This window comes from Motacilla alba, chromosome 2, assembly GCF_015832195.1.
Source record: "Motacilla alba alba isolate MOTALB_02 chromosome 2, Motacilla_alba_V1.0_pri, whole genome shotgun sequence".
Classification (NCBI taxonomy): Eukaryota; Metazoa; Chordata; class Aves; order Passeriformes; family Motacillidae; genus Motacilla; species Motacilla alba.
In genome coordinates, this window is record NC_052017.1 from 59,831,232 (window position 1) to 59,852,016 (window position 20,785).

General features: G+C 42.5%; 1 protein-coding gene across 1 annotated transcript; it reads right to left on the reverse strand.

The window, feature by feature from the left end:
• Positions 1–1,892: 1,892 nt before the first annotated feature.
• Positions 1,893–10,570, reverse strand: NRSN1 (neurensin 1). The gene is made up of 3 exons (XM_038129708.1): positions 10,188–10,570; positions 4,537–4,734; positions 1,893–3,489 (listed from the first exon to the last, which is right to left on the reverse strand). Exons 2-3 carry the CDS (start codon positions 4,723–4,725, stop codon positions 3,091–3,093), a joined length of 588 nt encoding a protein of 195 aa, XP_037985636.1. The 5' UTR covers positions 4,726–4,734; positions 10,188–10,570; the 3' UTR covers positions 1,893–3,090.
• Positions 10,571–20,785: the final 10,215 nt, after the last annotated feature.

Consider the following 20,785-nt stretch of genomic DNA (forward strand, 5'->3'; position numbering starts at 1 on the left):
CATTTCTTTTGCACTGCGGTCTCCATTAATAGGTCCTTATAGAAAGCTGATGGCAGTCAGTGCTTGGAGGGGAAGTCCCAGGCAGTCCCATAGTTGAGTGTGTGCTGCAATTTAATGGGGATGGGAAAAGTGAAAAAGTTACATGGTAGGGAAATTGATACGTGCAGGGACAGATTGCCCTTAACCTCACTAGAAACTTCCCAGGGAGCCTGACTGCCTCTTGCTGGTCTCCATCTGGAGGCCATATCAGGCATTTTCCATAAGAACAGCGCATAGTACATTGCCACTGCCTTTTCCCAATGCTTCAGTTCCTCCAGCAAAGGGTAAAGGTGGTAAAACATTACAAGAAAATGGATCTTAAAAATGTTCCTCAGGTGTCCTAATCTTTCCAGGATGTGGTTTCTTAATAGTAACAGAGCAATTTTCTGCTCAATATTTCTACAAAAGCTGTGTGTGGCACTGATTCTCTGCTGTGAAAGATTGCAGCCTCTGGAGGTCTCAGTTCCAGAAAAGCTCCAAGAAACCGAAACAAGGGTTTAATGAGATGAAACGTGTGTGGCAACGTTAGCCATGACAGCATTATTAGCTTTGCTGCTGCTGATAAATCCCAAGTGCATTTCCTATCCCAGCAAGCTTCAGTAAAATCCTCAAGGGCATTTCTTTTCTCCTAGCACCTGGGTAATGCCATGCCATGACTCATCTGCTTTTGTACTGTCAAAGCATGTTCAGTTCTGTGCAATGTGACTGAGCACCTGATGTTTGGATCTGCTCTATCAATCACCTGTTGGGTCATTTGTCCTCTGGATGACAATTTTGTGACACTTGCATGTGTGGTGGAGTGTGTTTTAAAGAGAACTATGCACCCATATAGCTAGTTTGGGTAAACCTCTGCTTTCTTTTCCAGCTGGATTTTCAGTCAAACTTCCAGCACACTGTTAACAAAATGCAAGTGAAGAGAAGGGACTCAGCTACAGGAGCCCTCACTCTCATCTCCTTCTGTGAATTTCACTGTAAAACTTAAAATGTCACACTACCTCCATGCACAATTAAAAAGTCTCAGTTGAAAAGGCCAGAACAGCTTGACTCAGCTGCCCACACACTGATAGCCTGACAGCAGCGAAAGTCAATGGCAATAAACAACAGTCCTTGCAACTTGGACAGGAAACACTGAGGACCCTCTCTACCTGGAATAACTAACATGCAGCAGCAGTGACAGCCTCTCCATGTGCCTTGTGAGTAATCAGTACCCCTCACCCCTGTGCTTGATGGCTTTCTTTATAAATATGCAGCTCACCTTGCCAGTCTCCTAATGTTTTCCTCTTTAGCACTGCTCATCTCTACTTCTCCCCTGAGATTACAGTCTTATTTTGAAGTACTGGGTGCAATGCGCCTTTGCATTTCTAATATATGGGTGCCAGTGAATTGCCAGATGCCTTTACACCTTCTTTCTTCCATTCTCTGTGACCATGTGTGCATGTGAAGAGCTCTCGACTGTCCACGTTTTCAGTGCTAATGCTTGGACTCTGCAATTGTGTTGCCAAGATGGGAACTTTCTTTGCAGAAGAAAATTTTCCTTCCCATGGCCATGATAATTATTGCAGATTCAGCTGAAATTTCCAAACACATATGATCTGGCCTATTGATGTTGTAAGCCTGAACTGAGTGTCACAGACCACAAAATGTTTTATGAGCAAGGGAAAGAGCACAGCTCTTACCCCACATCTGCCATGATTGTGGCAGAATCTCTTTGATTCAGCACCAAAGTGGCTTCCTTGCTGCTGTAAGATGAAAACAGACTGCATTAAGAGACCAGTGAGTTTCAACTGCTGATCTCTCCTCTAAGCAGTGCTCTTAAATTTTTTTTTTTGACGAGAAAGAAACTTTTCACAAAATCCATGGGTGGCTCACGCCTAGAATTTTATTCAATCCATTCAAAAAATAGACAGAACTATAAGGTGGCACATATTGTCAGAGAGTACAAATGTCACATCTTTCTTTATACACTTTAATTTAAATCCATAGATTAAGACAGTAAAATATTTGCCCTGGGTGAGAAAATAATTAGGGGTCTTCCATGAAATGACAAGTCTTTAGGTAAGCATTTACACAGATGTATCTGATTAAGCATAACTTTTTCTATTCTCTATAAAAATATAAACAGCATTTCAAAATGTCTTTAGATACGCATGTTGAGATCATCTAACATGGCATTGATGTACTGACAGAATACAGGGCCTGGGCATGTCAAACACATTTATTCATTCTCACCCAGACAAAACAAAAGCATTTTGTATTAGCCTCAACATAATAATCTAATGAAAGAAACAATATCAAAGCAAAGACACACAAGTATGATGTTCCTCCTCCCACAGGAATTCCTTAACTTTATTTTGTTTGTAGTTTTTGCTAACACAGCAATGACTAAGACAGAAGTGGCACTTTAGCACAGGTTAGCTGTAACTCAGGATCAAGTGTAACTTGCCTTTGCCAGGAAGTTACATTGCTGGGAAGTGCCAGGACCAAATTAAGGGCTCTCCCTGACATGTATGTTTCACCTGTGCAGTATTACTTTGATACAGACTGTAGCATGTGGCAGGAGGACAAGTGCAAATTACAAGGGCAGAATCTTGGCTTCCCAGACAGCAGAACCAGGTGGGAAATGTAAGACTGAACAGTATTTTAAAGGCAAAAAACCATAAAAATTAAACTAACTAATAAAATTGAAATAATAGCAAATTAATCTAAACTTTAAATAGTGGGATGTAGAGTGCTCCTGGTACAGCTTTAATAAGTGCACCTTAGGTTTCCCAGGGATGCAATCTGATAAGCTAAACACCTAATAATTGTTGCAAGAACTTACTGTACCCACACAGATTAAAAGGTTCAAATGTACTGAATATATTAGTCACAGGTCTAATCACATAATTTCCTTTTTCCCAATCCTAAATTTTTACCAGAGCAGCTCCCCCATTAGCTGCCTGTTTACATAGCAGAGCACTCGATGTTTTACTTGACTAGCACAGATGCCAACAAGGGCTGATATTTTCCACTTAAAGTGATCTACAAGAGAAACAAAACCCTAGGGAAGGGTCAGGTTTCAGATAAAGGCTGGACATTTTGAACTCTGGACAAAGTGACAGGTATCTTTGATTCTCCTGGTGCTGGCGCTTTTGTGACTGGGTTTGCATGGGCTTTTATATCAGCTATTCTCTCTTTAAATCTTTGCTGGAGGTACTTCTCTTCTTTGGAGTAACTTTTAGCAAAAGCAGACATCAGCAGACACGCTGCCACAGTGGACCCTCCAACACAGAACAAGATTGCTCCTGCCAGCTTGCATATATCGAGAGACCCATTGAACTGAACAGCACGGGTATCCACAACGACAAAATCATCCTTCCCAAGGGCTTCTATTTTTGGTGGCACAAGAAAACCCACTACAAGAACAGCTACACCAATCAGCATAAAAGCCGTCCCAGAGATGAGTCCGACCTGGAAAACAAACAAAGAAACATACAAAATCCCAATTAATTTCCAGTTTTTCAATTTCCCTTTCCAGTTTTCAGTTGGGAAGTGCTCCTAGGAAGCATTTATCTTTCACTGTGTCTTGCAAATACAGTTCTCTCTCTTAGCAGAAAGTGGGTATTTTTCTTTTAGGATATATGAGGCGCTAGTAGAAGTAGAATATATGGAAAAAATGGTCTTTTTAGAACTCATATTTATATAATTGAGTACTGACATTTCTGGAAACAATGAATATGCATTATTACTATCTTTGAACAGCATTTCATGTTAAAAGGCCCCATCAGAGAGAGGATCAGAGTTTAACCCCAGTGCTGTGATTATTTCTTTAACTTTATTCTTTAACTGATTATTTCTTTAACTTTAGCTGGTGGTTAGCACCAACTGCTGGTAGTCTGTCATATTCACCACTTGCTTTTACTTCATGAAATATCATTCCTTTGCAGGGATTGGAAAGAAGTTGCTATTGCTGTATGAACTGATCACAGAGTGTTTATAGCACATTTCAAGTGTAAGTACAAAATTTGGTTCACCCAGAATGTTCCTGAGGGTAGGGATCATCGCAGGGTAGGGAATGCATGGCCTCACAGGCCCCACCCAACCTCTGCTCTTCTCCATTTCTGTCAAATTCCCTGACCTTAATGGAGATCTTCTGGTTTTCTTGATCCCTATGTCACACTCTGCTCTTAACCTACCAGTCCTGTTCCAAACAATCTGGAAGGACTTCTATAGGTGCAAAGCAGAGGTAAACTACACTTTCAAGATGTACATGGGGTTCCCAGACAAGACTTTGGTGTTTCAGTGACATTGGGACAGAGAAACTAGATGATCCAAAGACCCCAGAGAGCTGACATATTTGATAAGAGTGCTCTGCTTTCAGACATAGTTATTTGGTCACCTCAGGCAAAACTGAGCAACAAAAAAGGCCTTTCTAGATGAATACTTAATAGAAGTAGTTACACAGGGAAAGTCTTGAAATGGGAGTGTCTCTCTCCAGTAAAAAGCAACAGGCAGTACCTTCCAGAATACAGAGCTCCACCTGCTCGGCGATCTCTGGATCTGAAAATCATCCTCATACTCCCAAATTGAAGCTGTGCAGTCTTCATAAAACTGATGCAGGTAGGACCGAACTCCGTAGCGTTGGTACCCTCCCTCGGTGCTGCCCTGCGTGTGCTTGGACCCGCAGATGTCAGCATAGGAGCTCATCCTTCCTACCTGCAACGAGAGGTTTCACGCAAAGCAGATCATTATCAGTGTAGTGGGAAACAAAAAATGGCTGCAAACTCTCCAGATGTGATGAAAAAAAAAAAAAACCAAAAACGGCCCAGGAGAGACCTTTCCTTCATTTTTTTCCCAAACCGAGAAAGGAGCCGGGTACAGCTGCATGCAGTGACTCAGCTTGACCGAACCCAAGGAACTCAGTGACTTGGCACAGCACAGCCCAAAGGTGCTGCAGGGAACATTCACTCCCATACACAGGGTGCTCACTCCCCGTCTTTCACACTAATGTGCTACTGTGTTTCCATGGAGACTAAAAAAAGCAGGATATGCCAGGTAACAAAATCCAGCATCCCTCAAGGGCTCATGTTGCCTCTCTTCCAGACTGTCTCTGTCAGTCTCTAGAGTTTGCCACCCTATGAAGTTTCCAAACTGCTGGATAAGAGGGGGTTTTTAAAATGGCTTTTTCTGAGCTTTTGAAGTACAGGACTAAGCATTGATATACCATTCACAGCTATGGGAAACAGAGCTGTGAATGGTATATCAATGCTTAGTCCTGTATAGACAGGACTAGGAGACAGAGACACAGTAAGTCCTAGACAGATTAAGAGTATATAAATTGTATTTAAATATGAATAGTTAAAAAAAAAATTAAAAATGGAACGCCTTAAAAGCATCAATCTGCTCAGTGAGACCGAAATGGAAATACGAAGCCTACAGCCAAGTACTGCTCTCTTGAAAAAGTTGATGCCCAAGCTCCTGCTGACTTTATAAAATCAGAATTTTGCCTGCTATGAAAACTACCAACAAAGTTTCTTACTCTTTCTATTTCATGTAAGTTCTCCTAACACACAAAATCCATATTTAACTATGCAGGACCAAGGCCTGAACTAGCTTGTGCGAGTGTGATGCTACTGAATTCACTGAAATAATACTAGCCCCTAAAAACAACTTGAGCAATAGCTCAATGTCACTTAGGCTCATTGGCTTTTCTTTAAAGAAGTTCAAAAAGCCTTAGTCCAAAGGGAACTGTTAATCAGAACATGCACCTGAAAGTCATGGCTCAATTTATATCAGCTTCAAGCAGTACGTCAGATTTCTGCAGCAATTTCACTTAGAGGGAGGAAGGTTTGGTGTGCTCATGGCCACTGGGACCTTCCAATTTTGCAGCCCTACAGACCTTTGCCCTTTGGGAATGAGTGATTCTCCTAAGTATGAAGTACCTGAGTATGCAAACATTCAAATTAAGAGGAATCCAGCAAATATTGATGGGTATATAGCAACAGTCTGACTGAATCCTCTGGATGGCTCTACTAGAAATCTGTGCTGGCATAAACACTGAACTTCCAGCCTTTGGGAATCTGTTTGTGTTCTTGGCTCAGGAACAGAAGGGGATTTGCTTTTTCTTCTTTACAGGAACCCATTATCTTGGGGTTTTATTTATTTTGTATATCTAATATGCATTTAGTTTGGCATTTCATGATCTCAGCATCTTAAGAGTTGCAAATATCTCTCATACAACCCAGTGAGGAGGTTTTAAGGCTCTCACAGAAGTCATGACCCAGTGGAGGAGGCAGCCCACATGTTGTTGGGAGACCTGCCAAGGGCCAGAAGGAACACTGCTGGTGACGGAGCTTCACAGAGCAACAGGGGTAGTGCCAAGCACAGATACTGTCAGAAGCCCCTTTTTTGAACTCCTAACTGCCTTTGTACTCCCTGCAGGTTTCCCTTCTCCACCTCAGCCACTGTAAAGCTTTAGGAAATTAAAGAAGTGCTTTCGAAGTCTGTGGATGGGCTTGCTCTCTGCTGATAGCACATCACCAGTGTCCGTCAGTGTGCTCAAGGTGCTGGCCTTCCAAAGAATGGTGGAAAAACAGGCATGGTGGAGAGAGACCTTGAGACAGCAGGAAACTACTGGGCAGCATCAGCTGCTCACCAGGTGAACTGGGAGAGCCTGGCCCTGGGGCCACCCTGTGTCTAGTTGTACATAGCTAACAATGATGTTTCCAACTATAGTCAATATACTGAAAAACATTTGTTGGTGTCATGGTTTAAGCCCAGCTAAGCACCTTGAAGCCACTTGCTCATATCTACCCTCTACCCTTCAACTATGGTAGAATAGGAAGAAGAATCAAAAGTAAAGCTTGTAGGCTGAGAGAAGAACAGTTTAATGATTGAAACAAAGTAAAATATAATACTACTAATACTGAATAAAAAAAAGAGAGATAAAACCCAAGGAAAAGAAGTGATGCACAATACAGTTGCTCACCACCTTGACCAGTGCCAAACCTTGTCCCCCAAACTGCCATCATCCCCTTCCTGGTAACTCTTACAATTTCTCTACTGGGCATGATGGTCTATGGTGTGGAATACCCCTTTGGCTAGCTCACATCACCTGTCCCAGCTGTTCTTCCTCCCACCTTTTTGTGCAGCTCCTCACTGGCAGAGCATGAGACACTGAGAATGTCCTTCGTTTAGGGCAAGCATGAAGCAACAACCAAAACATCAGCATGTTATCAACACTGTTCTCATACTGAATCCCAAACACAGCACTGTAACGGCTACTGAGAAAAAAGTGAACTCTACCCCAGTCAAAATCAGGACAGTTTGATGTGCTTTTATTATCATGCTATGAAGTTTTGAACACTATCATTTTCTGAGGTACAAAAATATATATATAAAATTGTGATATGTATAAGTATATAATCTGGACTACTGTGGGGAAAAGCAAGTTATTTTACTTTTGGAGGGTCTTTTTGTTTCCCTCAGGAAAACCGCTTATTCCCTACCCAAAAAGAGAGAACAAGAAGTCCTCTTTACTCACTGCCACCATTTCATCAACAGCTAGCTGCCATCTTTAACAGTACAAGCACTGATAAGTTCTCATAAAACCAGAGTTCTGCCCACCTCATAAACATACCTCAAGGGGAAAGGAGGAGAGGAAGAAATTGTGCAGTTTACCACAGCTGCTCCAGCTCTCTCATGCAGGGTCACACCGCCCGTACCTCAATGTTAAGAACCCTTTAAATCCAACCCCCTCAACCCATCTTCTGGTTAAGCAAAGATTCCATCTCACACATCAGAAACAGAATAAAGAAGTCAACTAAAATTCTGCAGAAACTCATTCTCTTGGGTCCTTACTTAGATCTTTATTCTCACATCAACCCTACCTTCTTAATAAATTATGCTTAACTTCTGGCCAACTTAAATCTTTGAGGTAAGCAATTTAGCATCATATAATGAGCAGAATGGTAGGTATTTTCCCCCGGTGTAAGCGCTTCCATAAGGTCAACTCAGGGAAGACCCAGAATTAACATGACTGGATAATGTGGCCTGCCAAAGCTTGTTTGTATTACTCCAGCTGCCACCAGCAGCATTCAGAAAGGAGGTGAAGCACTTTGCTGAGCAACTTTAGTTATTGTGATAAATTTAAGAAAACCCAATGTGACATGACAGACACCTGTATAAACATGATCTTACATTCATTGCACTGCCTATAGGCTTAGTCAAGAGAGAAAAAGGAGGATGCAGTGTTTCTAAAAGCTTGATGAAGAACTGCCTGTAACGACCACACAGCTTACATGACACTTAGATTCTTTTTCTTTAACAATGTAAAAGGCTAATAGGTGGTTATGGTCAGGTATATGAGCAAAATTGTAAGTAAGAGCTGGGAGGTGAAACAGAAAACAAAAGAATGATCTTATTCTTGAAAGAGTTGTAATACCATCAAGTAGTATGACCTTTTAAAATGGAAGGGGGAAAAAAGGACTGTAGGAATCATTAATTCTTTTCAAGCACTGACTGCATAATTTTAATTCTACTGAGCATTTTCTTCATGGTCAGACTCTTTCACTTATAAATAATCTATCTTTTGAAAAATATCTTGCCCCTTAAGAGAGAAGGCAGCTCCCCAGCCCTATATGAAGCAGCCTGGTAATCTGGGCTAAGATGGTCTCTTTTCTCAGCTGCAATGTAGATATAATGTTCTTGCTACCTACAGACAGGGCACAGGAACTAACCAGTCAGAGAGAAAACAGTTCTCCAGAAGTAAGAAGGAAACGTGTGTCACAGCACCAATTTACATTGGATGAATAAATACTGCAGTAGCTATGATCTCTTGAGTGTGGATGTGTATTTGCATGTCTTGCCTTCAGGGCTGAGAAACTAAACACTGAAATGTTGAGAAACTTTTGCTAAAAAAGAGAGTCACTGTTACCCAAATCTGTGTTATCCACAATCTGAAAACATACATCCAGGCTGAAAAAAGCAGCTTAATCATTAAGTTTTTCAGTGCCTAAACCCAAGGTGCTCAGGAAAATGTGGGATGTAGGATCACAGCTTCAGAGAACACCACTGCGTAGTAGCAATCCATCCCCTAGCAACTTTTGTTTCCATGGCAAAAGCTGTCCTGTTTACTTTGAGCTTTACTATCCTCTGCTGATCTGGGGAGATGTGATTGGATTGATGAACAGACAGATTAAAAGATGAGCAAGCTTCACGAAAAATTAAAAAAAAAAAAATTCCAAATACTTTGCTTTATTGTGCCAGGGTCGAACACATTAAAAAAAAAATTAAAGCGTAAGGAATTGTCATTTAAAAAGCAGCACAAAAGGAAATATAGATGTGTCATTGCTCTGTGACACCACACTGCCACCGAATGTAAGCCACGGATGACGATGGTTGGCACAGGTGAAGTCGCCCTCCCCATTCTTCAGATTTACATACTTTGACCCTTCTGTTTAAAGAGCCATGTTTCCAGTCCTTACCTACAGACAGCGTTCTTTGTGAAGGGGGACCACTGGCATATACAGCCTGCCTTTGACAGCAGTCTCCGAGGTGGCCTTTCCGATGCCTCCTGAGCTGCCGGCGCTTCCCGGGCCGGCAGCGGGGCCGAGCCGCGCTCCGCCCGTCCCGGCGCCCTGCCCTCGCTCGGGGCTGCGGCGCTGCCAGGGGCACCTGCTGCCGCTTCCCTGAGGATAGCCGGGATGCCCAGCTGCCTCCGGCAGCCAGTTCTGCTCCCCTGCCTTGCACGGGGGGGTGCGAGCAGCATCTTCTTCCGTGTTTTTGGGGGGGCGGCCCCGCCCGCTCCGCCGCCGGAGCGGGATGCTCTCCATCTCCCTTTTCCCGGCCGAAGCGGAAGAACTCCGCAGCGCCCGGACGCGGACGAGATCTCGGCCCCCGCGACCCTCCCGGCCCGGCGGTGCCCCGGTGGCAGCGGAAATCCCGGTCCGGCCGACCCCTCCCCGACCCCCGGCACTGGCGGGGCAGCGCGGCGATAGCCTGCCCGGCGTCCCCCCGAGCCGCGAGGCGAAGCCCAGGGCGGCCGGTGCCTTCCGCGGGACGCTCCGCGCCGTCCCCCCCGCCGTGAGCCCTCCGGCGGCCACTGAAGCCCCCGCCGAAGTGCCGAGCCCAAGTTTGCCGAGGGGCCGGAGCGGCGGCCCCGCGGTTACCTGTCCCTCCCGGCGCTGCCCTCGGCCGGCGAGCCCCCGCGCTGGCGGCGCTAGCTGCGGCTGTCCCGGCCCGGCCCCATCTCCGCTCTGCGCCGCGCCGGCCCCAGACACCACGTATTATGTACGGCCCGGAGCGCCGCTCGCTCCCGCGCCGTGCCTGCGCACTGAGCCGCCGCCGCCGGGCGCGGAGCGGCGCCGGGCCGAGCTCGCCACGGCGCCCCCGCGCTCGCCACGCCGCCCCCGCCCAAGGGCGGCCGCCCGCGGGGAGCCGGCGCTGCCCGGCTGCCGGCGCTCGGGGTCCCGCCGGCCGCGCCGGGCAGGCCCGCAGGTGCACGCCAAGGTCACGGCGGTGCCCTCCGTGGGGGTAGGCGCTGAGGCCTCTGATCGCGCCCCCCACACCTCCTCCCCCTTGTAGTCAGCATAGAAAACCGCAGGGACCCCGTGCTGTGGTGTTTGTCCAGCCGGGTGGACAGACGTGACAGAGGGTGTCCTGCGAAGGACGAGGCACTGAGATCTGGGGCTGGGGGAATGGATCGCTCAAGGGGGACTCCTCAGGGAGACAGAGTGAGGCTGAGGGCCTGATAGCAACAAGTTGGATGGTCAGTGGGAAAAGATTGCAAAAGAGCAAGTTTGGGGGGCTAAGGAAGCTACTGAGGGAAGAGCATGACAAGGCACTAAGAGCTGAAGATGCTGAACTGAATGCCACAAAGGTGCAGTATGTAATTCCTCTGAAAAATTAATGAGAATGCAAAGGTCAAGAGTTCTAAACACTCATATCCACATGGTGCGCTAAAATATGCACAGAAATAGAGTGTTGTTGCATGCAGAAAAAGTGGAGGTGCATTAAAGCAAAAAGGGGTACTATTAGCCAAAGGAAAAACAAGGTATTTCCAAGGTGCCTTAAGCATAGTATGTAAAGAAGAAAGTGAGAGTAATGGTTTCATTAATAGCCTTCTTTGGAAGCTTCTTTGGAAAAAAGCTCCGCATTTCATGACGACAGTGAGTTTGGGTAGTTGCAAACTAGGAATCATAAAAATAGCTGTTAAAAAAAGAGCAAGGAAGGGATTAGATTTGGAGGGAGAAATGTTGGTTTCAGTGAATTTCATCTTGTCCTTCCAAAACTGTTACGCCTCTGTTGTTTCAGGCAATGAGTAATGCCAAAAGTGTAAAAGTGTTCCCCTGACCTACCAGAACTACTTCACAGCAGTGTGCTATTCAGTGAGTATAATAAGCATACCCCAGCCCACAGCAGCTAGCACGTAATAAACTGACAACTATTTGTGAAAAAAACCAGGAAAATACAGTGAGGTGATAAATGAGAAGCCAGATGGGCTATCAGTCTTAAAAGAGATTCTGTGAATAATTGTCCTGTTAAACTAACACCAGATTTACATGTAGTATTGCAGTTACACTGAATGCTGCTTTATCTCAGATCAGGAAGATGTCTTCTATAGAAAAAGCAATTAATCTGCATGATGAGTCCTTCCTCTGTTTACAAAGCTGCTTTTGCTTACTTACCTATTAACAAAAACAACAAATAAAAAGAACATTAAATACTTGTGTTGACCCAGTTTTAACACAGAAGTTACATGCTCAGCTGACCAAGACAAATTAATGTTTTGGCAATGGAAACATTTGCAGTAATATTGATCTGTGAACTCCAAATTAGTTACCCTAAAGGGGTTACCAAGGGATCACCATTGGTGGTATCATAGGTTGATTCTAGTGCACTTTTACACATTAGGAAAACTTTAAAGTCAGCCTGAAATCAGAGGTGTTCTTGAAGTGTAGCTGAACTTGGTTATGAGAAACATTGAACAGAAGGGTGTAAATGCCCCGTTTAGCCTTGAAATAATAGCCTTTGCATCAATGCAAAGATGTTTTAAAACAGCAGGACCTATAGGTCGTGGTGGGACTCAGGGTTTGAGCTGCTGGTATATGAAGGAATTTCCAAATGTAGTCTTTCCTCAGTTACGAGTTTTCAAAAAATTTATGTTTATCCTAGGGGCTTCAGCTGGTAGGGACATGGAGAGGAAGTGCAATATTCTACCTCACGCTGTATATAGGGTTTGGGTTTTTTCCACTTGTGGAAAGGAAACCCAAGTCTAGTGCTTTCTTTATCTTCCATCTGCTGTTCTAAAGGTTTATAATGGATACTAGTGAGCATGCTAAAGAAAAAATCCTGTCAAGAACTTCTGTAGGTGGTGGTGTTGGTTGCCATAGAGTTTACAGGCTTCTCTTTTACTGAGAGTTGAAGTGATTTTATCAGCGGGTTTGATGAACACGGTTTAGGTGGCTGCTGAATGGGAGAAATTACAGCTCCTGAAAAATACGTTTCTCCTGTAGCAAAATGCAGCAATTAGTATGAGACTCAAGTTCATTGAGTTGCAGATGTCTGTTCCTATTTGCTTAATGGTGATGGCAAGATTCCAGAGGCTGTTCTTCTGTTTCATGTGTTGTGGCCTGAATAGTTTTGCTGTAATGACATTATTGACACAGTTGCCTGTCCTTACCTTCTTAATGACTGGCTCACCTTCATCTGGAGAGCAAGGCCCCTAAAGCTTCCACTTCTGGAAAACCTGCAGTTGACACAGATCCACAAGGAACAATTAGTCCACAAGAACTAATGACCAATAGCTGTCTGCCCTTCTTCTGGCTTGGAGTCTCCTCAAGGAGCTGCCCCGCCATTAAGGGGGTGATCTTGAGTGGCCAGAAATACTGGGGAGGAATGGGGCAAAAATGTGAAGGTCAGTAAAGAGTATTTTATATTTCAAAGCTTGTGATGCCGAGCATGGTTTATGAATCAAAGAGGTATCTTTTTCAGACTCAAGACATGCTGCCAGCTGCTGCCTTCCTGTTTTATATGAGGTGGTTTGTCTGTTGCTATTGTCCAGAAATCAGTGCTTGGCTACTTGTTTGTCAGACATTGCTTTCTCAGTGCTTTGTTCAAAGTGTTCTAGCTAGCAAAAATGATTAATTGTCATAATTTGTCACATTCTGCCATCACCATCTTTGGATATAGATTTGTTCTTGTCCCCTGAGCCAGAAATACAGAAGATGCTTTCTTGACAATCAAAATCATAAATCTAGATTTTTTTTTCTATCTTACACTGAAAATATATGGGATAGGAATTGTTTGTTCTCTTTTTCATTCCTGTTGGTGTTGGTGAATTTGAATATCATAATCCCTGAAAATATTTAGGAGCTGTGCAATCTAAAATGCACATACAGAAGTGATTGAAGATGTGACAGGGACCTTACATGTGTCAGTGAACATTTGCCTGTGAGGGGATGCTGCGTGAAGAGGAATAGGCAGTAGGAATTAGAAGTATTTCAGTGACCCATCTTCACTCAGAGACTGCTTCCATTCATCATGTTTGTGTTTCCAGTGTTCAGTAAGAAACTTTCTTGCTCTTAGGCCTAGCTTTTTCCAAATAAGCTTTGCAAGTGCAGTGTGTCTAAATGGTTTATAGGCAAAAAGCTTTAATTTAGACCCAAATGAAACAGCAAAATATCGAACCCACCATTTTCTGGAAGTGTCAAGTGTTGGACAGCAAATGTGTGCAGCAGAGAGTATTTTCTTTGCAGCAGCAGCTCCTACTGCCGCTAGACGGCCGTGTTGTTTTAAAATGCGCTGCTTATGAAGATCAGTGCCTGGGAGCTTGGGTTAATTTTTCAAATTTGGTTTCTTAAGGGAAGAGGAATTCAAAGCCATGGGCAGGGGAGGGAAACTGTTCAGTCATTCTAAGAAAGTCACTTTCTTCCTGAGGCGGTGTGGTGTAACGTTCAAGTGAAGAGCACCCCTGCCAAGGGAAGGCTTTCCAGAGTGCTCTGCTCCCAGTGGCACAGCCAGCCAGGGGCTGAGTTTCTCTCAGCAGGTTGAGCTGTGGCTGCTGCCTGTGTGGGTTACTGTGTTTGATAGGGCACATCAGATGAGTTTCTCTCTCTTCTGTATTCCTATGTGCCTGTGAGGAAAAATATTTGAACCAAAAAGTCTTTTGGTAACTCTCACATGCCTGTGCATTCTGCTCCCAGAAGTGAGGTTGCTAAAGTTGCTTCATATGCACCAAGTTCTTTTGTGTTTTGGTGCCCACATGGAAATGGGAGCAACTGAAAACTTGACCTCTGCTGTGAATGCTGAAAGTCATGAGAATGACATTAAAAACTGCTCTCAAAATCCCCTGGAGTCTTAATATTTTATGTGTCTGATTTCTCTTCCAGAAGCCATTGTATTTTTTCCTATCTTTTAATAAACTGGTTGGCTTTTATAAAGCAGCCATTGAAGTTTATCATGCAACTAATATGGAATTGGTCTTTTTTACATCATTATATGTAATACAAATCTTAATAATAGGGCAGAGTGAAGGTAGTACACAAATACAATGTAATCAACATAAATACAGTTTTAAAAGACATATTTTGACACCAACTGTGCTGGTGCTGTTGCCCATGTATCCTGGCAGTGTCTGACTGTGGCTGCTATCAGGCAGGAACCGTGCTGTCTGGAGGATGCTGTGAAGACCTCTGTGCAAAGGCATCTTCTGGTTCAAGGAGTTCTTTGTTTTTGTTCACTGAAACAGTGCAGCCGCTGTGTTTTTGTAATGTAATTAGCCATTATACCAAGCATCAATTGCCAGGCTGTCATTGACTGTCTCTTAGTCCATATTTCTTCTTCAGAAAACCCTGCTAGATTTAAGCAATAAAAGTCTCTCCAAACAATTACTTCTCCGAGAGCAGTGAGAAGGATAAGTGCCATCTCAGCTTTTGAGACCAGCTGTGTATTTATGGAGGAGAGCATACACTGATTGTTCCTATGACATATAGATGTCATGAGAAAATAAGCATTTCAAATCTATCCAAGGTGTTTGAATAGAGACAGAAGGAAAATATTGTCTTCTTTGTAGCCAGTCCAACAGAAATTTCATTCCACCTTCGATCCTAATGCACCTTTAGAGGGCATGGGATTGGTGGGATTGCGGGCAAGTACTCTCAAGAGACCATTCAAGGGAACACTTATTTCTGAACTGAGAAACAGTCTAAGTTCAGTGCTGACACTGTCTACCTTAATTCACTGATGATGTTCAAAAGTAAACAGAAAACAGTCATAGGCAACCAAGTTCCATTCTCATGCACACCTGAGAGTGAGAAATGTAATCTCTTTGATGTGTAAGCCAGCAAGTATCCCGTGTCAATATCATCCCTTTGACATCATCCTCAGACATCCATATGGGACAATGTTTTCATTGCTGCATTTGTGAATATGTACTAAGGACAGATTGGTGGATGCAAATCTTCTGCTGAGCCCACAGAGTTTTAAAACCCTTTTGATTTCTATGACCATGTTTCACTGTGAGCGTGGTGCTCTGCAGTTGGTAGAGGTAATTCAGCAGAGCTCCTTTTCTGTCCAGGATCTTTGACCTCATAACAGTTGTGTGCAGACTTCATGAGGAAATAGCACACAACACCTAACAAAATATATTTCACAGTCTCATTTCTTCTGTTTGCTTGCTTGGTGTCATATGATACTGTGTTCTCTCAAGAATGAATTTTTAACTTGGAATTAAGCCACTTTTTCATTCTATTCCCTTGTTTAATAGCTCAGGACATCTGATAGTTCTGGGTATTTTGTGCTGAAAATATTGAAGATTAAGGGATAAGTCTTCAAAACTGCATTGGGATCTAATTATTCAGGCAATGGTATCTCATTTAAGAAAGCTAAGCCCTTTTAAATCAATGAGATGTAGTTATCTAAATAATACATTTGAATGCCTTTTTTAAATCTGAGGGAATTAATGTGGGTTTTATTTGGTTTGTTTGTTTATTTTTGTTTGGGGGTTGGGATTTTTGTTTGTTTGTTTGTTTTCACCAATTAATACTTTACCGTGAATTATACCCAATGATTTTTTACTTGATGGTAAGATGATCATGATGTCACTGACATGGTTTGGTGGGTACTGACATAGGCTGGAAATTTCACTGGGTCAGCAACTATGCCTTTTTGTTAGGGGTTTTGAATGCAATTTGAATGCTCTACACTTAGAAGTGGAAAAAGTAGGATCTTCCATTCATGAGCAATATACTCAGCATTCAAAGAAAGTTCTCTAATTCTTTTTGCCTAGGTTATTTATTTCAAGGCTGAAAGATACAGTATACTGGGCTATTCAACATCTCTCATACCAAGGGCAATAATTCTGTTCTCCAACTCTTGGAATGATTTTTACCTATTCTATAAATGAGGATGTAATTTTATTTTGAAAGATTGTAAATTCACTGAAAAAAAAATGTTTCTGGAAGGTTGGAGAAAGGAAATATCTTTCTGTTTGGTTCAGTGGAGAAAGGAAAACATGGAAGGAGAGCAGACAGATTTTGAAAAAAGCATTTTGTTAAAGCACTTCTTAAAATCAAGTATTTCAAATAACAATTGAAATATCAAAATATTTCTGGATTGAAACCTAATCCTTTGATTCTTCCATTAAAAAGAGTTTGGTTTGGTTTTGTTTAATAAATGGACCAAGACAGAGAGAGAAAAAATAATACAATGAAATTTATTAGTCTCAAATGATACAAAACCTCTAATTTTGTATCAGTTCAAAATAAATGTTTGTGTTTTGTAATGAAACCCCAAACCCTTTTTTTTTTTCTCCAGCCATAGTGGGGTTAATGACTTTCCTGGTTACTCATTCCGGTGATTAAACGGTTTTGCTGTTGTTAGGGTACATCTTGATCATAACCTGTTTAATGACATTGAATAGGCTATGGCTTTTATAGGGGAGACTTTTTAGCTGATTTATAGCATTTTCATTGCTGTAATCAACACTGTAGCTGTTGTAGTAGAGGCAATTTCTGGTAGTTAACAACTGTAATTTTAGAGAAAAATAATGTATTGTGATAAAGGTGCTCAAAATTGATGCAGTGCTAATGCAGGCTAACATGGTTCTAACTGTAACAAATTGTTTTAGCAATTTGCCTAGGAGTTTGCTAGATTCTTCTCTGTCCAATTTCATAATCAAGATTGGCAGTCTTTTTGGAAGACGCCTGAGTCCACAAGAAATAACAGGCTTCATTCAGAAGCTGTCTGAAAATTATTATTATTGTATTTTCTGAATTATGTAGAAGACAAGAAGACACTTTTATGCTTTTAAATGTTATCTTAAGAGACAGTAACACCTCTAATTACCTCTTGGGCAACAGTATAGTTCCATTGGAGTCAATGGCAAAATTCCCTACAATGTCAATAGAGTTCACATTTCACCACTGACTCAACCTAAAGTGCTTCCTTAGCTTAGGTGGCTGTGTGGAATAAAACTTTGCTTTGAACCTTAATTGTGTAGGTGAGGATGATAAAAGCATTTTGCCAAGAAACTGGACTTCCTTCCTGACTGTTGTAGTAATGGCATCTAAATGCAATTCCAATTCAGTTAGGAGGAAGAATAGCATTGCAATGCTCCTCCGTCTCAGACTCCTTCAAGCCTTAGGCCAGGGACACTTTCAAATGCCTCTAGTACCTGTTGTACTGAGGGAGCTTACTATAATGCATTTAGAATTGCTACACAGAGATTAAGTGGAGTGAGGGGGCATTCCAGACTTACCTTGGCAGAGATGTTAGATAGTTTCTTCAGACCTTTCCTTTAACCACAGCAGGGTTTTGGTGGTTGTGGAGGTGTTTTTGATTAATTTTAGCGTTTTTGTTGTTTTTTTTTATTTTTTTGTTTGTTTGTTTAAATAATCTTAGGCTACGTAATGAAGTAGCATTTCAAAATAAGACTAGTTTGTTTCTTCATAAATCAAAAAAGAGGAATTGTCTCAACAGAAAACCCAATTAAAACGTACTGCTACCGTGGCTCAAGGAGCTCCTGAATGCATGATGAATAACCCGTGTGCCCTTTGACTTCTAGTTAGTAGGTATTTAATCTATTACCCTATTTAAACCTAGCTTCAGGAGTGCTCTATACTGATGATCACTCACACATGTTGCCTGGTTTATGAAGGGAAGAGAAACTCAACTTCTTTTGTGGTAAAGTCAAAGGGAGGGCTGTAGATTGCAAACTAGTGAGTGTGAGATTGTTAGTAGCAGCTCTTTCTGTTCTTTGGAAGAGAACAGGGCACAGAAACAGCAGCCCCTGTTTTGCAAAGCCTTCCCAAACTCTCATCTCCCAGACACGCTCGACTCCCAGCCTCCCCAGAACACGACCCCTGACTCCCCAAATTCTCGGAACACAACGAAAATCCCGAATGCTTTCTCGGGAGATCCGGAGGTGGATGATTCCCAGGAGGAATAGGAGGATGCCCGGTTGCAGCATCAGTGATGCAGGGAATCCCGGAAGGACATGATCAAATGTGGAGGCTGATCTGATTCCCCCTTCCTGGGGATCAGGGTGCTGTCCACACTGCCTGGAGATACCCCATACACGCCAGAAGGGAAGGAACCCCAAACAAAACCCAAGATCCCCCCAGAAGAGGATGACGGCCCAGCACCATTCGGAATTAAAGTCTCAGAACCAAGTGTTCTGTTCTGGTGTTCGAGAAAGTCTCTATTACGATCATTCTGTTTAAAACTCTCCATTAAAGCTCTGGAGACAGGCATTAGTTTGACCAAAGTCTGTTCCTTTTTGAGAGAGACTAGATTATAAATTTTCCAGTTTATCTGGTCCCAAAAATCAAAAGTAAAAGCAGACTTCAAGGCTATATTTTGAGTATTCACTTTTACCCAGATGAATAAGTCTTTCAGTTCATGTTTTGAGATCTCTGAATATCCTTTATCCTGTAAAATTTTCTCAAGCCAGTAAAAAAACCCCCATTCTGTTTTAGATAGATGATTTCCCATCTTGTTGCCCAGGAGCCCCTAAAGTTGATACTTACTACTTACAAGGATATCAGCTAGAGATGACCAAGGGGATGGTCCATTCCTCCTATTAACAGCTTGGGCCTCTGGCAATCGAATTGTCCACAATCTTCTTTTTTATTCTCCTAGTCTAACAATCCTCCTCACAGAGGAACACCATTTATTGCCAGCTGGGGGGCTATGTACAAATCACAAACAGGACAGGACTGCTAGGAATGCTTCTCAAGCTGTTTTATTTTCCAGCATCAGTCTCATTACATGGTTATGACAACGGGAAGATGCCATCAGCTCACATCCCAGGCAGCAGACAAAGAACTTCATGTTACAACTTACTTTATAAGTTTTTTGAGCAATCACACAAAGCAAAAGCACATTGACAGTAGTTCCATCCAATCACTGTAAGCACACATACCTTTGGTTAAAACAATGCTTGCTTATTTTCAATAAAATACCTGCTTGTAAGCCTTAAGATACAATGCACAGAGCTCCATTATTAGGCTTAGAACTTCCTAATATCTCTCTAGATGGACTTTTCTGCAGCTTAAGGAGTTATTCTACACAAGCGTTAATACACAGACCATTGTTCTATTTGTCCTTACTTTTCTACTTCTTACATAATTTTTCTGCTGACCTATCTCATGGCTACTGCTTAGCCCTAATCACAGTTCTGCTGTCTCTGAAGCTTGCCTTCCGCAGCTTTCCCAAAACCCTCAGATTTTATGGATTCTCACAAAGCCTTGCCTTAAATTGCATGTTGCCAAACAAAAGTTAAGTTACTTACAAGAGCAAGCTTAGTCCCTGAGGATGCTGAAAGGAAGGAAGCTCATCTGCTGATTGTGTGAGTTGGCTATGAAGTACTGCTGCACTGTGTTTGTTCACTTGACAGTGGTCCCCCCTCAAGAGAATTTTCTTTCATTGTAAGTTGACCATTATGTTCATATGCTCAACTCCAAATAAATATTTTGTCAAAAATGCCAGAGGAGAGAACTGGGCCTTGCCAGCATCTTTAATGTTTACTGCTGCCTCCATCTGCTGCTGGTATGATTTCCTCTCTTGAGATCCTGTTTGTTTTGACTCTTATTCCCCTTGTATGTTAATTATATTCATGCTGTGCTCTTATTGATGAGGAAAAAATTGATATATAAAGGTCAGCAAAGAACTTGCTCTTTTTTACTTGTATCTGCTTTAGTAAGTGGGGGCATTCTTCTGTTATAATTTTTGCATGTTTGTCTGTGATCCTGATCTTGGTAACTATGAGGTGAATTAGGAAACACCTTTACTGATTTCCATTAATGCTAAGCCAGGTTGGAGTTTGCTATCTGTTTTTGTTTAATTGGACCAGATACTTCTATACTTCTGGTGTCTTCTGTCCCCAGAACATGTTACCTGTTAGACTGTATACTTACTTAATAGGACTTAAATGTGTTTTGCAAGAGATGCTGGGTGCTGTGCTCTAAAGCTGTGGGAGGAAAAAAGAATCTGAGGTGCTTGACATTGATGCCTGATTATTTTGATTGCTTCATTTATTAGAGGCACATCTTAGAGGGAAGGGATTCTCATACCCACTGTTCTTGCATCTGAGAACATCCCAACCTCTGGGTGGCACTGAGGGAATTAATGGACTTCTCAAGAAGGAAGATTTATTCCTAACTATGTGTTCATACATCACAGTAGACATTTCACTCACCAAATAGCCATAGATAATGTACTCAGTGACTTGGGATTAAAAACTGGGAAAAGATGCAGCTATGAGATC

What these genes read in the sequence shown, in the direction of transcription:
- NRSN1 (XM_038129708.1), bottom strand. Translation starts at nt 4,725, where the DNA reads ATGAGCTCCTATGCTGACATCTGCGGGTCCAAGCACACGCAGGGCAGC. An exon ending in GGAGCTCTGTATTCTGGAAG is followed by an intron (nt 3,490 to 4,536) that starts GTACTGCCTGTT and finishes TTTGTTTTCCAG; the next exon opens with GTCGGACTCATCTCTGGGAC.